This window comes from Prionailurus viverrinus, chromosome D2 (assembly GCF_022837055.1).
Source record: "Prionailurus viverrinus isolate Anna chromosome D2, UM_Priviv_1.0, whole genome shotgun sequence".
Classification (NCBI taxonomy): Eukaryota; Metazoa; Chordata; class Mammalia; order Carnivora; family Felidae; genus Prionailurus; species Prionailurus viverrinus.
Window position 1 is genome coordinate 3,628,139 of NC_062571.1, and position 20,140 is coordinate 3,648,278.

Sequence of the window (20,140 nt, forward strand, 5' to 3'; positions counted from 1 at the left end):
TAGTCCCTATGTGATATACCATATGAAAACAATTTTCTTTTGTAATCTAGGGCTAGGAAACCTTATTTTTAAATTCTGTGGCATTGATATTCTTCCTCCTTTTGATGGTAGTAACAATGTTACTAATACTTTCTCACTCCTACCTTGAGAGTTCCAGAAGCTCTGAGTCCTGTTTGAAGTAGTGAAGTCACCACATATTCAATATTTTACACATATTTGCCCATCGTATGTAGTTCACTATGTGTGATTACTGCCGTGTTATTGATGAGAAACTTTAGCTCGAGGGTGCCTGGGTGGCCAGGCAGTTAAGCGTCCAACTTTGGCTCAGGTCATGATCTCATGGTTCCTGAGTTCGAGCCCCGCATCCGGCTCTAGGCTGACAGCTGAGAGCCTGGAGCCTGCTTCTGATTCTCTGTCTCCCTCTCTCTCTGCCCCTCCGCTGCCTATGCTCGCTCTCTCTCTCTCTCTCTCTCTCTCTCTCTCTCTCAAAAATAAATAAACATTTTAAAAAAAGAAAATAAAAAAAAGAAACTTTAGCTCAGAAAAGATACCTAACCTGTGTAAGGTCACACAGCGTACATGGGTTATTACTGGGAATTTGACCCAGATCCTACCTCCACAGCTTGTGCTTAAACTTTTTCTTGCCCATTTCACAACTGCAGCATTTTTGTTGGTCTTTAAAGGTCCTGTCTTAAGCTACTTTGTGGAGAGAGTTGACGTTTAATAGACACAAATGAATTAAAATAGTGTTTATTCTGTGTAATATGGGCGGAAAGAGACCAAGCTAAAGGTCATAATCATTGCCTTGCAAAGCCTCTAAATGTATCAGTTTGCTGTCACAAGATTAACACAAAATGCTGGCAGTCCCAGTGAAAAGAAACAATATTGCATTCTTAGCTTCTATTGTCCCAGTTACTCTTTACAGAGAAACTTGAGTTCATTCAATGTTCCTAATGGGAATATGTGTTAATATGGATACAAAGCCAAACTTCAGCTGATGTGGAGAAGATTATTCTTCTGATTATTTCCCCATCACCATTGTGGCAAAAGTGCCAATGTCATCATTTTCTGGGCTAAAAGACTTAGTTAAAAACAAGGATATGCTATAGTAATCTGAGGGGCAGTTTTCAAAGCCAATAGTTACGTGCCGTCATTTCGTTAATTCAGTTACCTTTCAGCACACATGCACACAAAACGTATGTTTGAGATACAAGCAATTAAAAACATTCAAAGGCTAATTAAATCAACATCAGAGCTAAATTAGAAAACTATTAAAAGAACCTCAAAAGATTCATTCTCTCTTGCTGTCTAGCTACAGAAAATAAACTGTACATGTAAGTACAATTCTTGCAGAGCAAAAAGCTAAGAAATAAAAAACAGGTTTTTTTAAATTATAACGTACTTAATAATTTATTTTTCAAAAGAGCATGTGAATATATTGTATTCCTCTAAATTCCATCTAATGAAGAAACTGTAGCATATTTCTTCCAAGCCTTTTTAAAATCAAAGCCTACCTTTTTTATTTTTTTAACTGAATAACTACCTATAAACCCTTTAGTAAGATCAGATTAAGTTCTTATGTCAGATTATCTTTTTGTTCTTAAACAGTACTTTATGGAAAGAACCAATCATTTATCTGGCATGTAAACTAAGAGGAACACAGAGGAAATTAATAATAGTATAAATACTATGAATCTCCAAAGTCATCCCAAATAGTTTTTAGAATTATGAAATGATTTCAGAGTCACTATTTTCCTAATATCAATATTTTTTTTTAAAAAAATCTGTTAAGAGAAGTATTCTTGATCTTAACAGGACATGCATTTGTTTTGTACTATGGTTTTTAAAGGCTTAAACTATATTATCTTGTTTAATTTATGGGGATAAAATAGAGTGGATTATTTTCTTTTCTTTCTTTTCTTTTCTTTTATTTTTATTTAGGGGGTGTGAGGGCTTGGTAACAATTTCAGTCTGAATCAACATTTATTGAACACCTACTGTGTAGAAATCACAGTGCCTCTAAAGAATTAATTTATCAATAAAGCATATATGAAAATAATATCAATAGAAAAACAGCATAAAAAGGTATGTGTTTGTGTGTGTTTTCATGAGGAACTAATCATTTTTTTTGGCATCAGCAAAGGAACAAAGTAGACCTGGTATTTCAAATATTTTGAAAGTTCTCTGCAATAGAATCATTGGAGAATATATGTCATTTACCGTCATTATGATACATTTCAAAAACACTATTTAATACGTTAGACCATGAAGAATATATAAAAATAAGAAAAACACAATGATTGCTTTCAAGGTTTTAGAGTCAAGCGTATGTTTTCTAATCAGACTAAGCTCCTGTAATCCTAAGTATGACAGTAATTATTTCTTTGATGTATTTATCAGTAGTAATTAGAGATGTGATTGGAGTTTGGAACATTCAGGTAGAGGCAGAGTCAAAAGCAGAGGCCAACGGGCACTGACAGGAGGGCAGGTGACCGGGATTGAACCCCTGACTTTAAAGAGCGCGGTCAGACTGGGGATGACCAATGTAGGATCAAATCCTTTCAGCCCATTTTGTTTGGAGTCCCACCTTACAGACATGTTCCTGCAGGCAGACTCAGGGCAAGGAGTTCTTATACGTCTACACAGTCTCTGCATTCTCTCTTCACTCCTCTAATCTCTCCGTCTTTTGTTTTAACATCGGGTTTTTCAGCCTCATCACTATCCAGTTTGGACTTGATAACCGTTGCTGTGGGCACCTGTCCTGTTCATCATGGGCTGTTTCTCGGCATCCCTGGCCTCTACTCCGTTCCAGCAGCAGGTCCCCTACCTCCCCACCCTCTGCAATTTTTACCACCAAAAATGTCTCCAGATGGGCAGAGGCAATCATAGTCAAGAACTACTGTTTCAACTCCTTGGACCATTATTCAGAAAGTCCTTTCTGAGAACCTGATACAATGTAGGCAATAGATTCATTGTGTGGAAGGAAGAAACAGATTGATGTGGAGACACCAGGGGCTTCCTGCGTGAAAACACAGCACAGAATTAATTATTGAAAGTCAAGGGAAGAAGGAAAACAATCCAAACCAAATTTGATCTTGAAAAACATGGAGTCAAGTTGAAGTTAATAGTGTTTCGAACACCGCTTAGTCTTCTGAATGCCTTGCACTTCGTGGTGGAGGTCTGAGGGAACAGAAGGCTATGTGAGGAGATTCTGGGCTGACCCATACTGTCTTGTCTGAGCTTTACCATTAAGTGGTTCTGTCTTCTTCTCTGTCTTCAAACTTGTGAATCTCAAGGAGGTGTCTCACATTCCCTCACCTGAGGCATCACTTCTGGAACGTCTTGGCTCAATGAAGGCAAAGGTGGTGCCCATAGAACAGGTTCTCTCCTACAAAATGAGAGAAAAAGAATGTCAGTGGGTGAAAGGAAATGAGGCACTACGCCCCCAGGTGCATAGGAAGATTATAATGTCTTTAAGTAAAACCCTTGCCAAATAAATCCACCATCCAGCTTGTAATTTCCTCCATCCCTGTGGGTCTCCTCCCAGTGCTTGTGTGGCCTCACCCAGAAGGGGACTGAGGGGAACTGGGACATCCGCCCTCAAAGTTGTGCCTCCCACACTATCCTCTTACCCGTTTTGTCAATGCCACTTTCCTCCTATCCTTCCGTAGTTGTCTTTTTCTGTTATGTGCTTCCTAACTGTCCTAAATAAAGAATACAGTACACACACACACACACACACACACACACACACACAATTCTGCGAATACTCAAAAAAGATAAAAAACGGATTTCCTTAATGGAATTTAAATTAGAGCTGCTTCCAAATTTCTGCCTTTGAAGTAATGAAAACCTAACTTTGGTAGAAGACCATGACAGAGCTCTGAGTCCTTATACACGTGCCATGAAAGTGTGCAAGCCAAGGAATCCTGTGGTATCAGGTGCACTGTTTGTCCGTGGATCAGAAAGTCGAAGTGAACGTTATCCTGGTGATTAAACCATATGGGTGTCTTCCATTTATTTTGTGATTTCCCAGTATTTATTTTACCTTGTTGGATTAGACATATCGCAATTCTTTTCCAGCTTTTGTCAGGTATAATTGGCAAATAAAATTATTAAAGGATGTATAGCATGGTGATTTGATATGCGTATATATTGTGAAGTGACTGACCACAATCAAGTTACCGAGTACATCACCTTACGTGGTCGTAGTTACCATCCGTTAACTCACGTGTGTGTTTGCTGACAACATGGAAAACCTACTCTCCACAGACCCCAAGTGTCCAAGGCAGTGGCCAACTAGTCACCAGGGTGTCCCCCGGAGCCTCAGAACTTCATCGTCCTGTAACTGCAAGTCAGTGCCTTTGACCAGGGCCTCCCCATCACCCCTGCCCCCACCAAGTCTGCTGTTGCCACGAGTTCTACTGTTTCTGCATGTAAGTGAGATCGTACAGGACTTGTCCTTCTTTGTCTGACTTATGCCATTTAGCAAAATGCCCTACAGGCTCATCCATGTGTCCCTCACTTCATTTTCTACTTCAGGATTCTCTTGGGATTCCCTCTCTCTCTCTCTCTCTCGGATTCTCTCTCTCTCTCTCTCTCTCGGGATTCTCTTTTCGCTCGCTCTCTCTCTGTCTCCGCCCCTCCCCTGCTCATGCTAGCTCTCACACTCCCTCTTGCTGTAAAATAAAAAATAATAAAAATTAAAATGAAAAATATTTTCAAATATGTTCCCCTAGATGTACAGAATAATTATTTGTACTATTAATCACACTTTGGTGCTGCTTTTTTTCCCATTTCAATAAAATTGTGACTGCACAAAACTGCAGTGTATGAAATGCAATAAGGTTGTAGTGGTTATTATAAAGTTATTGGGTATAAAAATAGAAAGATGAGATTTACATGGAACCCATCAGCATTATACACTGAGTATATATAAAATATATACAATATTTTCTCTCCACTTCTTTTTCCGGCAGATGAGTTAGAAGTTGTGCAGTTCAGTAGCACAGATTTATGACCCAATTCCAATGCAGTTTTATTAAACTGCAGGGTTGTTAGGCAAATATTTTTAAAAATCAAGGCAAGAAACTAACACACACCATATTGAAAGAAGTTAGACCCAAGAAGAGCAACCAAAAACAATTTTTTATTAAAACAATAAAAAAACAACAAAAACTCAAAATTAGGTATGTTACATATATGTATGTTTTATTATTATTATTATTATTATTATTATTATTATTATCCTTATTGTTATATAAAGATGTCCAAACCTGGCAGAGGAAAACTACATGAAAAATTTAAATAGATAATTCAGTCCTGTGATTATTGTTTCATAATCATGCTTCCCCTTCTCATATAATTACATGGAAATACAATCAATTTATTTTATGCTTTATTTAAAGCGCTGATGGGGCACCTGGTTGGCCCAGACAGTTGAGCATCTGACTTCGGCTCAGGTCATGATCTCACGGTTGGTGAGTTTGAGCCCTGCATGGGGCTCTGTGCTGACAGCTCAGAGCCTGGAACCCGCTTTGGAGTCTGTGTCTCCCTCTCTCTCTGCCCCTCCCCCTGCTCACTCTCTGTCTCTCTCTGTCTCTCAAAAATGAATAAACATTAAAAAAAATTTTTTTTTAATTTTTTTTTCAACGTTTATTTATTTTTGGGACAGAGAGAGACAGAGCATGAACGGGGGAGGGGCAGTGAGAGAGGGAGACACAGAATCGGAAACAGGCTCCAGGCTCTGAGCCATCAGCCCAGAGCCTGACGCGGGGCTCGAACTCACGGACCGCGAGATCGTGACCTGGCTGAAGTCGGACGCTTAACCGACTGCGCCACCCAGGCGCCCCTTAAAAAAATTTTTTAAAAAAGAAAAGAAACACCAAATGAAATATCGTTAATTTCTGTATCAGTCTCATAACAAATATGGACTTAAGCACAATTGATACTGAATCGTGATATCTTATGTAGTAATAATGATGTTTGGGAGATAAGTATTTTATAATAGGAAACCTTGAAAAACTTTAGTCCAGATGTTAAAGTGGGACAAATTATTTTACAGAAAATTAACACTCATTGAATATCAATAGTGTAAGTAGGTACTTAGCTAGATATTTCTACGCATGTTAATTTTAGAGAATTTTAATGGCTGCTAAACTGATATCTTAAAGAATTATTTTACTGCAGTCTCTCTGGAATTTGTAAAGTGTATACATGTGATATTTGTATTAGCATATACGTGTCGCTTTAAATTACAACACTGATCTTCCCATGATTTCCCAATACCTAAGGAAATACGAGGGTTCTAAAAGATTTGGTAAAGCACAGATTATCCCTGATGACATCATTCATTTGCATCTGGGCCTCAACCTTCCGTCATCACCTTGTAAAGTGTCAGAAGGAAAGCAGAGAAGCTTCAGAGTGGAAGTTTATTCCTTTACAATGAGCTTAAAATCAACCTTTACTTTCTCAAGTACTGCAAATAGAGACTGTAACTAATGTGGTCATTAATCAAGAACATAAAAAAGTTTAAAGGTGATATTGTAGATTAGGATTCCTTTTGTTAAAAAAAACCAAAAAAACAAAAAAACAAAAACACATTAAACCCAGGGCTGTTAGCTCCTTGGATTCCAGAGATAACAATGGTCAGCTGGGAAGATGAAAGTGTTTTTCATATTGGCGAACTCGGGTGGCAGCCGGCCAGGGTGCAGTTAGGAATCCTGGCTCTGCAGGACGGGCATAGGGACTCTGCCATTAGCCCTGCCCCCTGCTGACACCCTTCTCCGTTGACCTGGCCCCTGTTGATTGTGACTCTTCCAGTTCAGGAATGGTGAGAAAGTAAGAGGCAAACTAAATGGGTAGCAGCAGGGTAGGGTTAAAAACTTGGGGGTGATAAGTCTCTTGTCTCTCTGAACTTTTTCAGGGCAAGCAAGAAAGCAGCCTGTTTCTAAGTTTTCACTAAAACAGAGAAGGTTATCCATTCATTTATTTAATCCACACAGATATATTGTTCACCCACGATGTGCTCACCGTGCTAGTAGGTCGGTGTTAATTGGCTATAGTTGGGATACAATAACGCAACACAATGAGCATAGCCCTGATAAATAATCTGTAGCTCAATCGCCTTATATTTGATCTTAATTGGAATGCGTGAGAAAGATCACACAGGTACTACATCCGAATACTTCTACAATGTGGATCTACCTTTTCTGCAAAGTGGTTACCCACTCATCCCCCATTTTCTCTGCTTTGTGAGTTATTTTTCTATAGCGGATTTTTGTAAAGAGTCATTTGTGGATTAGTAACAGGTGCTACATCTCTCATTAAAGGGGTGACGATTGAAGGGGTGAGATTCTAACATTTGATACAGAAATGTGTCCTTTATGGCATATTTACTATGGCAGACATTATACACCCAGTGGATATGAGTCACACAGCAGTCTTCTCTCCAGCTACATCTTTTCACTGGATGAATGGTTGCTTGCGGCCATGATTAAACTTGTTTTCTATTTGTGCACATAACCCCTTCACCCAGCCATTGATTACTTTCTTTTTTTGTTGTTGTTTTGTTTGGGTTTGTTTTAAACTTAGTTTTTATTTGAAACCGAATTTCACATAATTGACTTCTGTGCTTACCTGAAATTTTTGCTTCTTAAAATTTATTTTCACACAATCAACAATCATGCCTATTTTGATAGGGATTGCATTGAATATGTAGATTCCTTTGGATAGTATTGACATTTTAAAATTATTTGTTCTTCCTATCCAGGAACATGGAATCTTTTTCCATTTATTTTTTGTGTGTCTTCTTCAATTTCTTTCACAAGCTTTCTATAGTTTTCAGTCTATAGATTTTTCACCCCTTTGGTTATATTTACTCCTAGGTATTTTATGGTTTTTGGTGCAATTGTAAATGGGATCGATTCCTTGATATCTCTTTCTGTTGCTTCATTGTTGGTGTATAGGACTGCAACCGATTTCTGTGCATTGCTTTTATATCCTACAACTTTGCTGAATTCATGAATCAGCTCTAGCAGGTTTTTGGTAGAATCTGTAAGGTTTCCCACATAGAGTATCATGTCATCTGCAAAGAGTGAAAGTTTGACCTCCTCCTGGCCTATTTGGATGCCTTTTATTTCTTTGTGTTGTCTGATTGCAGAGGCTAAGACTTCCAATAGTATGTTGAATAACAATGGTGAGAGTGGACATCCCTGTCTTGTTCCTGACCTTAGGAGGAAAGCTCTCAGTTTTTCCCCATTGAAGATGATATTAACGTTGGGTTGTTCATATATGGCTTTTATGATCTTGAAGTATGCTCCTTCTATCCCTACGTTCTTGAGAGTTTTTATCAAGAAAGGATGCTCTATTTTATCAAATGCTTTCTCTGCCTCTATTGAGAGGACCATATAGTTCTTGTCCTTTCTTTTATTGATGTGATGAATCACGTTAATTTTTTTGTGGATATTGAACCAGGCCTGCATCCCAGGTGTAAATCCCACTTGGTCGTGGTGAATATTTTTTTTAATGTATTGTTGGTTTCGGTTGGCTAATATCTTGTTGAGGATTTTTGCCTCCATGTTAATCAGGGAAGTCGGTCTATAGTTCTCCTTTTTAGTGGGGTCTCTGTCTGGTTTTGGAATCAAGGTAATGGTGGCTCCATAGAAAGAGTTTGGAAGTTTTCCTTCCATTTCTGTTTTTTGGAACACCTTCAAGAGAATAGGTGTTAACTCTTCCTTAAATGTTTGGTAGAATTCCCCTAGAAATGCATCTGGCCCTGGACTTTTGTTTGCTGGCAGATTTTTGATGACTAATTCGAGTTCCTTACTGGTTATGGGTCTGTTCAAATTTTCTATTTCTTCCTGTTTCAGTTTTGGTAGTGTGTATGTTTCTAGGAATTTGTCCATTTCTTCCAGATTTCCCATTTTATTGGCATATAATTGCTCATAATATTCTCTTATTATTGTTTTTATTTCTGCTGTGTTGGTTGTGATCTCTCCTCTTTCATTCTTGATTTTGTTTATTTGGGTCCATCCCTCTTTCTTTTTGATCAAACTGGCTAGTGGTTTATTAATTTTGTTAATTCTTTCAAACAACCAGCTTCTGGTTTCATTGATCTGTTCTACTGTTTTTGTTTCTGTTTTTGTTTTTTGTTTTTTTGGTTTCGATAGCATTAATTTCTGCTCCAATCTTTATTATTTCCTGACTTCTGCTGGTTTGGGGTTTTATTTGCTGTTCTTTTTCCAGCTCCTTAATGCGTAAGGCTAGGTTGTGTATCTGAGATCTTTCTTCCTTCATTAGGAAGACCTGAGTTGCTATATACTTTCCTCTTATGACCGCCTTTGCTGCGTCCGAGGTTTTTGGTTGTGGTGTTATCATTTTCATTGACTTCCATCTACTTTTTAATTTCCTCCTTAACTGCTTGTTTAGCCCATTCATTCTTTAGTAGGATGTTCTTCAGTCTCCAAGTATTTGTTTCCTTTCCAAATTGTTTCTTGTGGTTGACTTCGAGTTTCATAGCGTTGTGGTCTAAAAATATGCACAGTATGATCTTGATCTTTTGTACTTACTTAGGGCTGATTTGTGTCCCAGTATATCGTCTATTCTGGAGAACGTTCCATGTGCACTGGAGAAGAATATATATTCTGCTCTTAGGGTGAAATGTTCTGAATTTATCTGTTAAGTCCATCTGGGCCAGTGTGTCATTCAAAGCCATTGTTTCCTTGTTGATTTTTTGATTAGATGATCTGTCCATTGCTGTGATTAGGGTATTGAATTCTCCTACTATTATGGTATTACTATCGATGAATTTCTTTATGTTTGTGATTGATTTATATATTTGGGTGCCCCAACAGTTGGCATATAAATGTTTACAATTGTTAGGTCTTCTTGGTGGATAGACTCCTTGATTATGATATAATGCCCTTCTGCATCTTTTGATACACTCTTTATTTTAAAGTCTAGATTGTCTGATATAAGTATGGCTACTCTGGCTTTCTTTTGTTGACCATTAGCATGATAGATGATTCTCCATCCCCTTATTTTCTTTTTTTAATTAACTTTATTTTTTATTTTTTAAAATTTAAATCCAAATTAGTTAGTATATAGTGAAGCATTGATTTCAGTAGATTCCTTAATGCTCCTTACCCATTTAGTCCATCCCCCCTCCCACAGCGCCTCTCCATCCCCTTATTTTCAATCTGATGGTGTCTTTAGGTCTAAAGTGGGTCTTTTGTAAACAGCATATAGATGGATCTTGTTTTCTTATCCATTCTCTTATCCTATGTCTTTTGATTGAAGCATTGAGTCCACCGATGATTAGAGTACTGAAAGATATGAATTACTGCCGTTATGATGCTTGTAGGAGTTTCTGGTGGTGTTTTCTGGTCCTTTCTAATCTTTGTTGCTTTTGGTATTTATGTATATATATATTTTTTTTTTTCATCTTTTCTCCCCTCAGAAAGTCCCCCTTAAAATTTTTTGCAGGGCTAGTTTCAAACTTCTTTAATTTTTGTTTGCCTGGGAAACTTTATCTCTCCCTCTATATTGAATGATAGCCTTGCTGGATAAAGAATTCTTGGCTGCATATTTTTCTGATTCAGCACATTGAATATATCCTGCCACTTCTTTCTGGCCTGCCACGTTTCTGTGGATAGGTCTGCTGCAAACCTGATCTGTCTTCCCTTGCCGGTTAGGGACTACTTTTCCCTTGCTGCTTTCATGATTCTCTCCTTGCCTGAGTATTTTGTGAATTTGACTATGGTACGCCTTGTTGATGGTCGTTTTTTGTTGAATCTAATGGGGGTCCTCTGTGCTTCCTGGATTTTGACGTCTGTGTCTTTCCCCAGGTTAGGAAAGCTTTCTGCTATGATTTGCTCACTTAACCCTTCTACCCCTATTTCTCTCCCTCCCTCTTCTGGGACCCCTATTGTGGGAGGCCGGGCCCCAGTGCCAGGCTGAGACTGGGTCAAGCAACAGCTCCCTGTTGACTCAGCCAACCCGGTGGTTCCCCCTCCCATTCCCCCACTTTCATGGGCATACGAAAGCCTTGTCAAGGCTGAGAAAGTTAATTCCTGAAGCCTGTGGTCTGTGGGTGTTGGCAGTAATGTTACCTCCTCTTTTTCTACCCCCGGTCAAATAGAAACAAACATGGGAACTGTGTTTTGCTAGCAATCTTATCAACAAGGTCTTGCTGTGACCCGTTTAGAAAATTCACAAGGTACACAGAACTAAATGTTTTGGTTGGCAGCGATCATGTGAAACCTGTTTATTCTTAGAATGGCCTGACCCATAAGAGTCTTGATATAAAAGATTGTGTACAGCAACAATAAAGCCGTCACTTGGGCCATCAGCCCAGGGGACCCTCCTGTTCCCAAACTGTCTTCTCTTCTCTCTTTTTTTTCTTACATTCCCCTACCCTCAGGACCCTGTCTCGGTGTTTGTTGCACCGGTCGCAACACCCTATGATTCTCATGTTGTTCCATTTAATGAGTCACTGATTCTCTAATTCTTAAGTCATGCTCTTTTGACTTAATCTCCTTCTCTGCTTCCTTATTCTCTGTAAGTTTGTCCTCTCTATCGCTGATTCTCTGTTCTGCCTCATCCATCCTTGCCGCCACAGCATCCATCCGTGATTACAGCTCAGTTATAGCATTTTTAATTTCATTCTGGGTATTTTTTACCTCTTTTATCTCCACAGAATGGGATTCTAATCTATTTTCAACTTGAGCTAGTATTCTTATTATCGTGATTCTAAATTCTGGTTCAGACACGTTGCTTGTATCTGTGTGGTTAAATCCCTGGCTGTCATTTCTTCATACTCTTTCTTTTGGGGTGAATTCTTTCGTTTTGTCATTTTGAAAGGAGAAAAGGAGTTAATGAGGTAGAAAAATTAAAACTTAAAAAAAAACACACACACAAAAATCTAACAAATGATGCTAGATCCTAGGTGTGTTTTGGTCTGGGTGTTGAAAGTCGTTTGACAGATTAGAGAAAAAAAAGGGAGAAAAAAAAGGAAATCGTTTGAGAATTTGAAAAAATGAATACACTGAAGTAGACTAAAATGAGATGATGGGAGTAAAATAGAATTTGAAGATTTTACATAAAAGTAAAGAATATAGTAGAAAAAATTAAAATATTTTTAATAAAAATTAAAAATAAAAATGAATTTTTTCTCTTTCTGTACTCAAGAAAAAGAAAAGAAGCAAAAAAGACAAAAAAGAGAAAGAAAACAAAGAAATCGTTTGAGAATGTGAAAAAGTGAATACACAGTAGTAAACTAAAATAAAATGAAAGTAAAATGAAATTTGAAAAAATTTACATAAAATCAAAAAATACAGTAAAAAATTTCACGAAAAATATTTTTAATAGAAATTGAAAGTAAAAATGAAGTGTTTCTCTTTCTGCATTCAAGCAAAAGAAAAGAAACGTAAAAGAGAAAAAAGAAAAATAAAAAAGAAGAAAATCGTTTGAAAATTTGAAAAGGTGAATACACTGATGTAGACTAAAATAAAATGATGGAAGTAAAATAGAATTTGAAAAAATTTACACAAAATTAAAAAATATAGTAATAAAAATTAAAGAAAAATATTTAATAAAAATTAAAAATAAGAATGAAATTTTCTCTTTCTGTATTCAAGAAAAAGAAGTGTAAAAGAGAAAAAAAAAGAAAGAAAATTGAATACATGGACCTGCTAACAGGTTGAAATAGGACTGAAATGACTTCATTTTCCCCTAGAGGTCAGACTCTGAAGCGCTTTATAGTCCATATACTAAGCCACCGGTGAGACTTGTGTTCAAGGAGGGAGGTTGGCCCAGGTGGGCGGGGCTCAGTGTAATGGCTCCGTCCTCCACCAGGTGGCGCTGCTCGCCTTCTGGGGTGGAGTGTTGCAGAGCTCTTGGGTGCGTATGCGCATGCGCGGCAGAGGTGCAAATGGCGTCAGCCACCTACCTGGTCTGTTCTCCGTCTTCAGCCCTCGGCCATGCCCTGCTTTCTCACTGTCCGTGACCAGGCCCCGGGCAGTACCTCTCTCCTGAGTTCTGTCTCAGACGAGGCTGTTTTCCCCAGCCCCTTACTTCTGAAGGACTGCGGCTTTGACCGGTTCGCCCTCTGCGGGAGGGTCTCACCCAGCAATGGCCGAAGGAGCAATGGCCGAGTGTCGGCTGCACCCGGGAACGCCTGTGGGACCCTGCTGCTGCCAGTGCCCAAGACTGTGGCCGGGTGCCGCCCGCCCCAGAAAAAGTTCGCGAGAGGGTGTAGCAGGTGCTTTTCAGGGATGATGGAAACTCACAACACGCATCTGGCACCAGGCTTCACCCTTAACGAGGGTGCTTGTTCCAGCCCCAGCGAATGTGGCCGTTTTCTGGGGTCTGCCGGGACCAGGGGGCTTCAACCGTCTCCACCAAGTGTCATTCCAGCAGTGGAACCGCTTTCCCCCTGCGGCCCGAGAACCTCCCGGACCCCACCCTGCTCCTGGGGATTCGCCCTTCCCGTCAGAGCACCGCCAGGTAGGGAGCTGTGGAGTTGCAGCCTTTGCGTTCCCCTTGTTTACAGTCTTAATGGAATTGAAACCCTCTCCTTTCTCCCTTTTTAGTTCAGTCCCTGCGGCTGTTTCCAATTTTCCACTTTCTCTCCAGCTGCTTTTGTGGAGGGTTGCTTTTTCATATTCTCCCCGATCCCCCCAGTCTCCCTCGTCTCTCAGCCTGCAAAAGAGGCTCCCTGAGCGCCGCCGGGTTCTCTCTGCCCAGTTCACCTCTCGGTACCTCCTGCGCCGTGTACCTGCTGACTTGTGTGGTTCAGGTTGTGCAAATTGTTGTGTTAATCCTCCAGTCAGTTTTCTAGGTGTGCAGGATGGTCTAGTGTTGGTCTGGCTATATTTCATGGACGTGAGACACACAAAAAACTTCCATGCTGTTCCCCCATCTTGGCTCCCCTCCTCAACTATTGGTTACTTTCAACCCTAAAATTAAAAATATATACATATTGTACATTATTAAACTGAGAGACTATCATTGCTAGTTTTACACTTAAGAATAAAAAAATATTGTTTTAGTTTATGTCAGTTTATATTATTTCATAAGGTGTTTATAAATTTGTCACTTTGGTGTCATTGGTAGTGTATGTGAAGTGTTTGTGAACATGAACAGTTGAATTGTTTCATTGAAATTAGTAGAACACAATACTTTAGTGCCTATTAAATCAAGTAAAATGAATTACCAAGACATTGTAATTAAAAGAAATAGCAACTTCACATTATTATGCCGGAAGCAACATTTTCAGTGTCCTCTGTGGAACTCGGGGTATTAGACTTGCCATTTGGGAATGACTTTCTGATACAAGCCATTTCCATTGTTTCAGTCAAAAAAAAATACAATAAGTATTTACTCCAGTGAAATTTTTTTTCTAGTAAATAGCCACCAATTAAAAATATATTATTTCTTATCCTCCAGGCAATACGGCTAAAGTGTATATTGAAATTCAGGATGAAAATGATCATCCCCCAGTGTTTCAGAAAAAATTCTACATTGGAGGTGTGTCTGAAGATGCAAGAATGTTTACTTCTGTGCTCAGAGTTAAGGTAGGAGGACTTTTATTAAGACACAGAGCTCAGGTAAAGAGCTCAGATTACAGGTAAACTGTAACCATGCAGTTTGCATTAACTGAGTAAGTACTCAGTATTCATGTGGTTTAAACAAAAGTCTGAAACTCGGAGATACATGAGTTTAAGTAGCCAAGCTAAATACAGATTAATTACGAGGCTCATACTATGGAACTTTTATGTTTTATTTTTACTACAAAAACAGGAAAAATTACTTATGATAATTTACACTGAGGGGCACCTGGGTGTCTCAGTCAGTTGAGCGACTGACATCGGCTCAGACCATGATCTTGAGTTCATGAGTTCGAGCCCCGCATGGGGCTCTGTGCTGACAGCTCTGAGCCTGGAGCCTGCTTCTGATTCTCTGTCTCCCTCTCTCTCTCTGCCCTCCCCCACTCATGCTCTGTCTCTGTCTCAGAAATAAATACATTGAAAAAAAATTTTTTTTAATTTACATTTAAAAAGACATTAAATCAGTAAAATGTATGTCTCCTAGTAGATTTTTATGCCTCCATACAGGCATTCAATAGGTTTAATTCAGGATAGCCCCAAAGATTGCAGAATGGAGTTTCTAGTGGTGAATATAAAATTGCCGTTTCCTAGTAGAAGAAATAATAATGTATGGTCGCCTGGATGGCTCAGTTGGTTGAGTGTCTGACTTTGGCTCAGGTCATGGATCTTTCACTTTGTGGGTTTGAGCCCTGTGTTGGGCTCTGTGCTGACAGTTCAGAGCCTGGAGCCTGCTTCGGATTCTGTCTCCCTCTCTCTCTCTGTCCCTGCCCTGCTCGGGGTCTGTCTCTCTCTTTCAAAAATAAATAAACCTCAAAAAAAATTTTAAAAAGAAGAAATAATTTAATAAATTATTTTTTCGGCAATATTATTCTAAAATTTAAAATCGTAATTAAACACAGGACTACTAATTTTACACTTTACTAAAAGTTAAAGAAAACTCAGATATGTCAGAAAAAATAGCAAATCTACTTTGAATTTTTAAAAAGCACAATATCCAAGATTAACGTTGATAATTTTTTCACTTTTCTCCACTTAGTTATCATCAAAGATGTTGAAAGATTTTGTAAATGGCCAGCAGTACATAAAGTTGTACTAATTTTATTACTGAAAAATAAATTGATATTGTATTACACAGGGAGAAAAGTTTGCAGGCTAGTGCATTTTAGATGCTTAATTATAGTTATTTTTCTGAAAGTATTTTAGGAATATATTTTTAAAAACTATTAATGGGCACACAGAAAACCTAAACTTTCCTGAGCAAATCCCACTCATGATCAGTTGCCTTTTTCTTTGTGTACCAGAACCATATGATTAGAACTCTTCTTACATATGGTTTTTCCATGTTCTGCACACCAAGTATGAAGGAGGAAAAGTCAACAAAGCAAATGCGCACATGTATTGTGCCTGCAAAATAGCTCCTTCATACACTGACCCCTGATGGGAATCACCACTTATAATTCAAAGTGGTCCACGAAAGGGTTGTTCTCATCATGTCTAAACCACATTATGATTTGCAAGTACAAAGCAACTCCAAAGAGTTTATTTTTACTGTATTTTACACTTTAGTCCCAAGAACTGTTGACTGATTCTGTTCACTTAGTCAATATTTTTTGAGTATTTATGTCCTTATGTAATGTCCTAGAAATTGACATACAGCAGTTCAAAAAAATGATCAAACAAATAAAATCAAAGTTAACACCTTAGTAATATGGAAAAACTGGTGTAAGAAACAAATGATTGATAAAATCAGTAGCCATTTAATAGCTTAATTATAGTCGTGTGGTCATGTGGTCAAGGGCATGACGTGTGGATTTCTAGGTAAGATACATTCTGCTCATTATGCTGTCAGGTCCCTAAAGCTAGATGGACTGAGAGGTCAGCATGGCTGGAAGGCTGGTTGGAGAGGAGATTGGAAACATAGCCCAGGACTACAATATGGGCGTTATCCTAGATGTGTTAGAAAGGAAGTCTTTGAACTGTTTTGTTCAGAGGCATGACATAATCCAGTATAAAAGGATTATCCTGGATGTTGGGCAGGTTGGAGTGGGGGTGGTTAGCAGTGTTTTCAAACAAGAGTAGACAGGCCAACACATGACTTTCCAGGAGAGACTTGAAAGTGGACTGAACCACAGTGGTAGGCTGGGGCAGTGGTCACAAGGGAGTCAAAGACAGCCAAAAGGCTTTGCTGATGGATTATGTGTGGGGCATTAGAGGAAATCAAGATTGGTCCTGAGGTTTTGTTCCTAACAGGTCCCCATCCCTCCCCCATGTACTGTGGTATCAGAAATCAAGAATTCACCTTTAACTCTCATCTTTTTAGAGATTTTATGATGGGGGGGGGGGCTTGTTTAATATGGCAAGGCTGTTGCAGATGCAGAGAGAGAGAGGGAGAGAGGGAGGTAAAGGGAGATGGAAAGAGGAAGGGGAGGGAGACTAAGGGAGGGAGAAAGGGGGGCAGGAGGGGAGAAAGGGGAAGAGAGAGAGAAGGAGGGACAGGGACTTTAACACTATATTGGCGCAAATATGTGCTGTGATAATCAAGCCATCTAGGAAAGCACAAATTGCCCTGTGGACTCAGAGGAGGAGACATTTCACTTGGTGAAGGAGCTGAGTGCTCCCCAGAGGATGAAGAATTTGAGTGGCCCCCGGGGATGGTTACATTTTCTCAAAGTGAAGCTTAAATGGGGCGGAGAGTCTCAGCAGAGGAAGCACAGGGAGCCAAACCCCAAAAGGAGAATGCGCTCCCTGGAACAGTGATTGGAGGCAGGAGCTCGGGAGGTGGTGGGAGTGATAAATCTTAGCTGGTGGACACTTCCAAGAGCTGCCTTTAGCCTTGACGCCTGGAATCTTCTCCTTTCCCAATTTAATCAGAGTGGGAGTGAGCTAAGCACTTCTTTTCAATTCACAAGTAGAGCAGCAAAAATCTTATTGGAAACAGCAAGATTCTGGGTCCGCCAGGCTCCGGGGTTTGATGGAGAGACCACTTAGCAAACAGGGAAGCAGCCCACGACTGGGAAGGAGGCTTTCACACCACTGTCTGTGAAGCAGGGGGCAGCAACACTGCATCTACTCTATGTGCAAGTTCATTTCCTTTAGTTCATCGGGAAATGCATAATAATACATTTTCAATTTTAAAAAATTGTGTATTATAGGAAGGGAAAGAGGAGACGTATTGTAGAATTGACTAAGTAAGATGGGACTTTAAAATGTACTGGTAAATCAGGGTGCCTTTGGCTCAGTCAGTGGAGCATCTGACTTGGGCTCAGGTCATGATCTCACGGTCCGTGGGTTCGAGTCCCACGTTGGGCTCTGTGCTGACTGCCTGGAGCCTGCTTTGGATTCTGTGTCTCCCCCTCTCTCTGCCTTTCCCCTGTTTATTCTCTCTCTCTCTCTCTCTCTCTCTCAAGAATAAAAAAACATTAACAAAAATTTTAGGGACGTCTGGGTGGCTCAGTTGGTTAAGTGTCTGACTTCAGCTCAGGTCATGATCTCACAAGTCATGGGTTCCAGCCCCGCGCTGGGCTGTGTGCTGACAGCTCAGAGCCTAGAGCCCACTTTGGAATCGGTGTCTCCCCTCTCTCTGCCCCTCTCCCATTCTCTCTCTCTCTCTCTCTCTCTCTCTCTCTCTCTCTCTCTCTCAAAAATAAATAAATAAACATTTAAAAAAATAAAATATACTGGTAAATTGAATATACTTACTAGCTTAAAAATCGGATAGTGGATTAAGGGTGTTACTAAAACATGCTAAGGTAAAGGCAATACAATGAGAACATTATTGAAACAATTTGTGCTGTATAAGTGATAATAAAAGAAAGCTGTGTATATATGCTCTGAAGTGGCATATCTAATATGCTTACAGACTGGTTCAAAATTCACTTTTTTTAAGAAAATCTGTACTGTATTCCTGGTGTGTGGAAAATACAGAGGCAAACAAAACAGACTCCCTTCTGCCCTTACAGAGTTAACATTCCAGTAACTAGACCGAAAAAGTAAATAAATAAGGCTTTATTTGGTCCCTGGCTCAAGAAGTTTGAATGTTCATGTCATGGTAAAGTACTTCCTAGATTGTGTCAAAAGGACACAGAACAAAAGTATTAATTTGGGAGTATCCACCACATTTACTCTGGTTTAACGTCGATATCTCCGTCACAACTGATTCTACCACATTGATTTCCATTGGTCACAAGCGATCGTTATTCTAATTGCAGGGAGAGGGAGAAGGAAATCAATAGTAATTTCTCTCTTCAGTCTTTAATACAAGAATTAGCATCAGTTAAAAGTATTACCTTTAGTTTATACCCAGAAGAACTGAAAGCAAGGAGGCAAGCTGGTTCCCTATTGTTCCTAGCATTATTATTATTATTCATAATAGCTAAGAGGTGGGAGCAATCTATGTATCCATTGGCAGGCGGAATGATGGGCATAATGAGGTACAAACAGTGGAATTTCATTCAGTCTTACAAAAGAAGGAAATGTTGACATATGCTACATCATGGATAAACCCTGAAGACCATACGCCAAGTGAAATACGCAAGAAACAAACAGGCAAAGGTATACTTGCACTGTGTGGGGTTCCCAGAATCATCCCATTCGTGGGGGGGGAGAGGGCAGCAGAGAGAGAGGAGTGGCGTCATTAGTGTTCAGTGGTTTCAGAGTTCCAATTTGGGAAGAAGAAAAAGTGCCACACAGGAACAGTGGTAACAGTCACACAATAATGTAAATGGGCTTAAGGTAACTGATTTAGACGCTGAACAAATGGTTAGAATGGTGAATTTAATGATGGATATTTTAGCACAGTAAAAGAAAAATCCCAAAGGAAAGGGGGCATCTCCAGCGTTGGCAGAATATGAAAACTGTTCCGTTCGAAACCATTATTCTCCTGTGGTATGCATCCCAGGTTGATGTGCATGTGAATCTTAGACTGGGAACCAAAGATATGTGGTAGTCTACTAATCTGAATTGATTGTGTAACTATGGGTCTTAACATTTTATTCTCCTACACATCATCACTGCTATCAGTCCTGGCTGCAGCCCTGTGGAAGTGACACTCCCACCTGCAGGGCTGTGCGTCAGAATCTCTAGCACCTTCTCTGTTGCAAAAGTCCCATGTTTGGGGCAAGGGTGTTCGTTGAATATCACTTACTGAAATGTCATCTAGTAATAAAAAATGACTGATACATTTGCTTACATCAGACTAACAGACCACTATGACGGAGATGCTATAATGATTTAAAAAAAAAGCAATTAGCTTCAAGCAAATATTTTGTTACATATATATTTTTAAGTCAAATAAACAGTGTCCAGAATATAGAAAAAAAAAAACTGTTCAGAAGCAACTATTCAGCCAATAAAAGCAAGGTTGAAAAAAATTCATGAGTATTTGCCATATGACTCGTAATATCCCGTGTGAGGTCAGTAAGATTAAGCTGGACTTTTGAACACTAACTTTTTTGTTCCTGTTTGTACTTTGGGAAGTGTTAATCTATGAGTCCTCCTTATTAATAACAATAACTGCCATCTGTTTCTCCTTA

At 39.3% G+C, this 20,140-nt stretch overlaps 1 protein-coding gene across 1 annotated transcript in view; it reads left to right on the forward strand.

Annotated features, from left to right (window-relative positions):
* The window catches only part of PCDH15 (protocadherin related 15), an 850,076-nt gene that overhangs the window by 738,961 nt on the left and 90,975 nt on the right, over positions 1-20,140 (forward strand). The window contains exon 26 of the mRNA XM_047824821.1: positions 14,449-14,576. Coding sequence (XP_047680777.1) covers positions 14,449-14,576 — 128 coding nt within the window. The remainder of the gene's footprint in view (positions 1-14,448; positions 14,577-20,140) is intronic.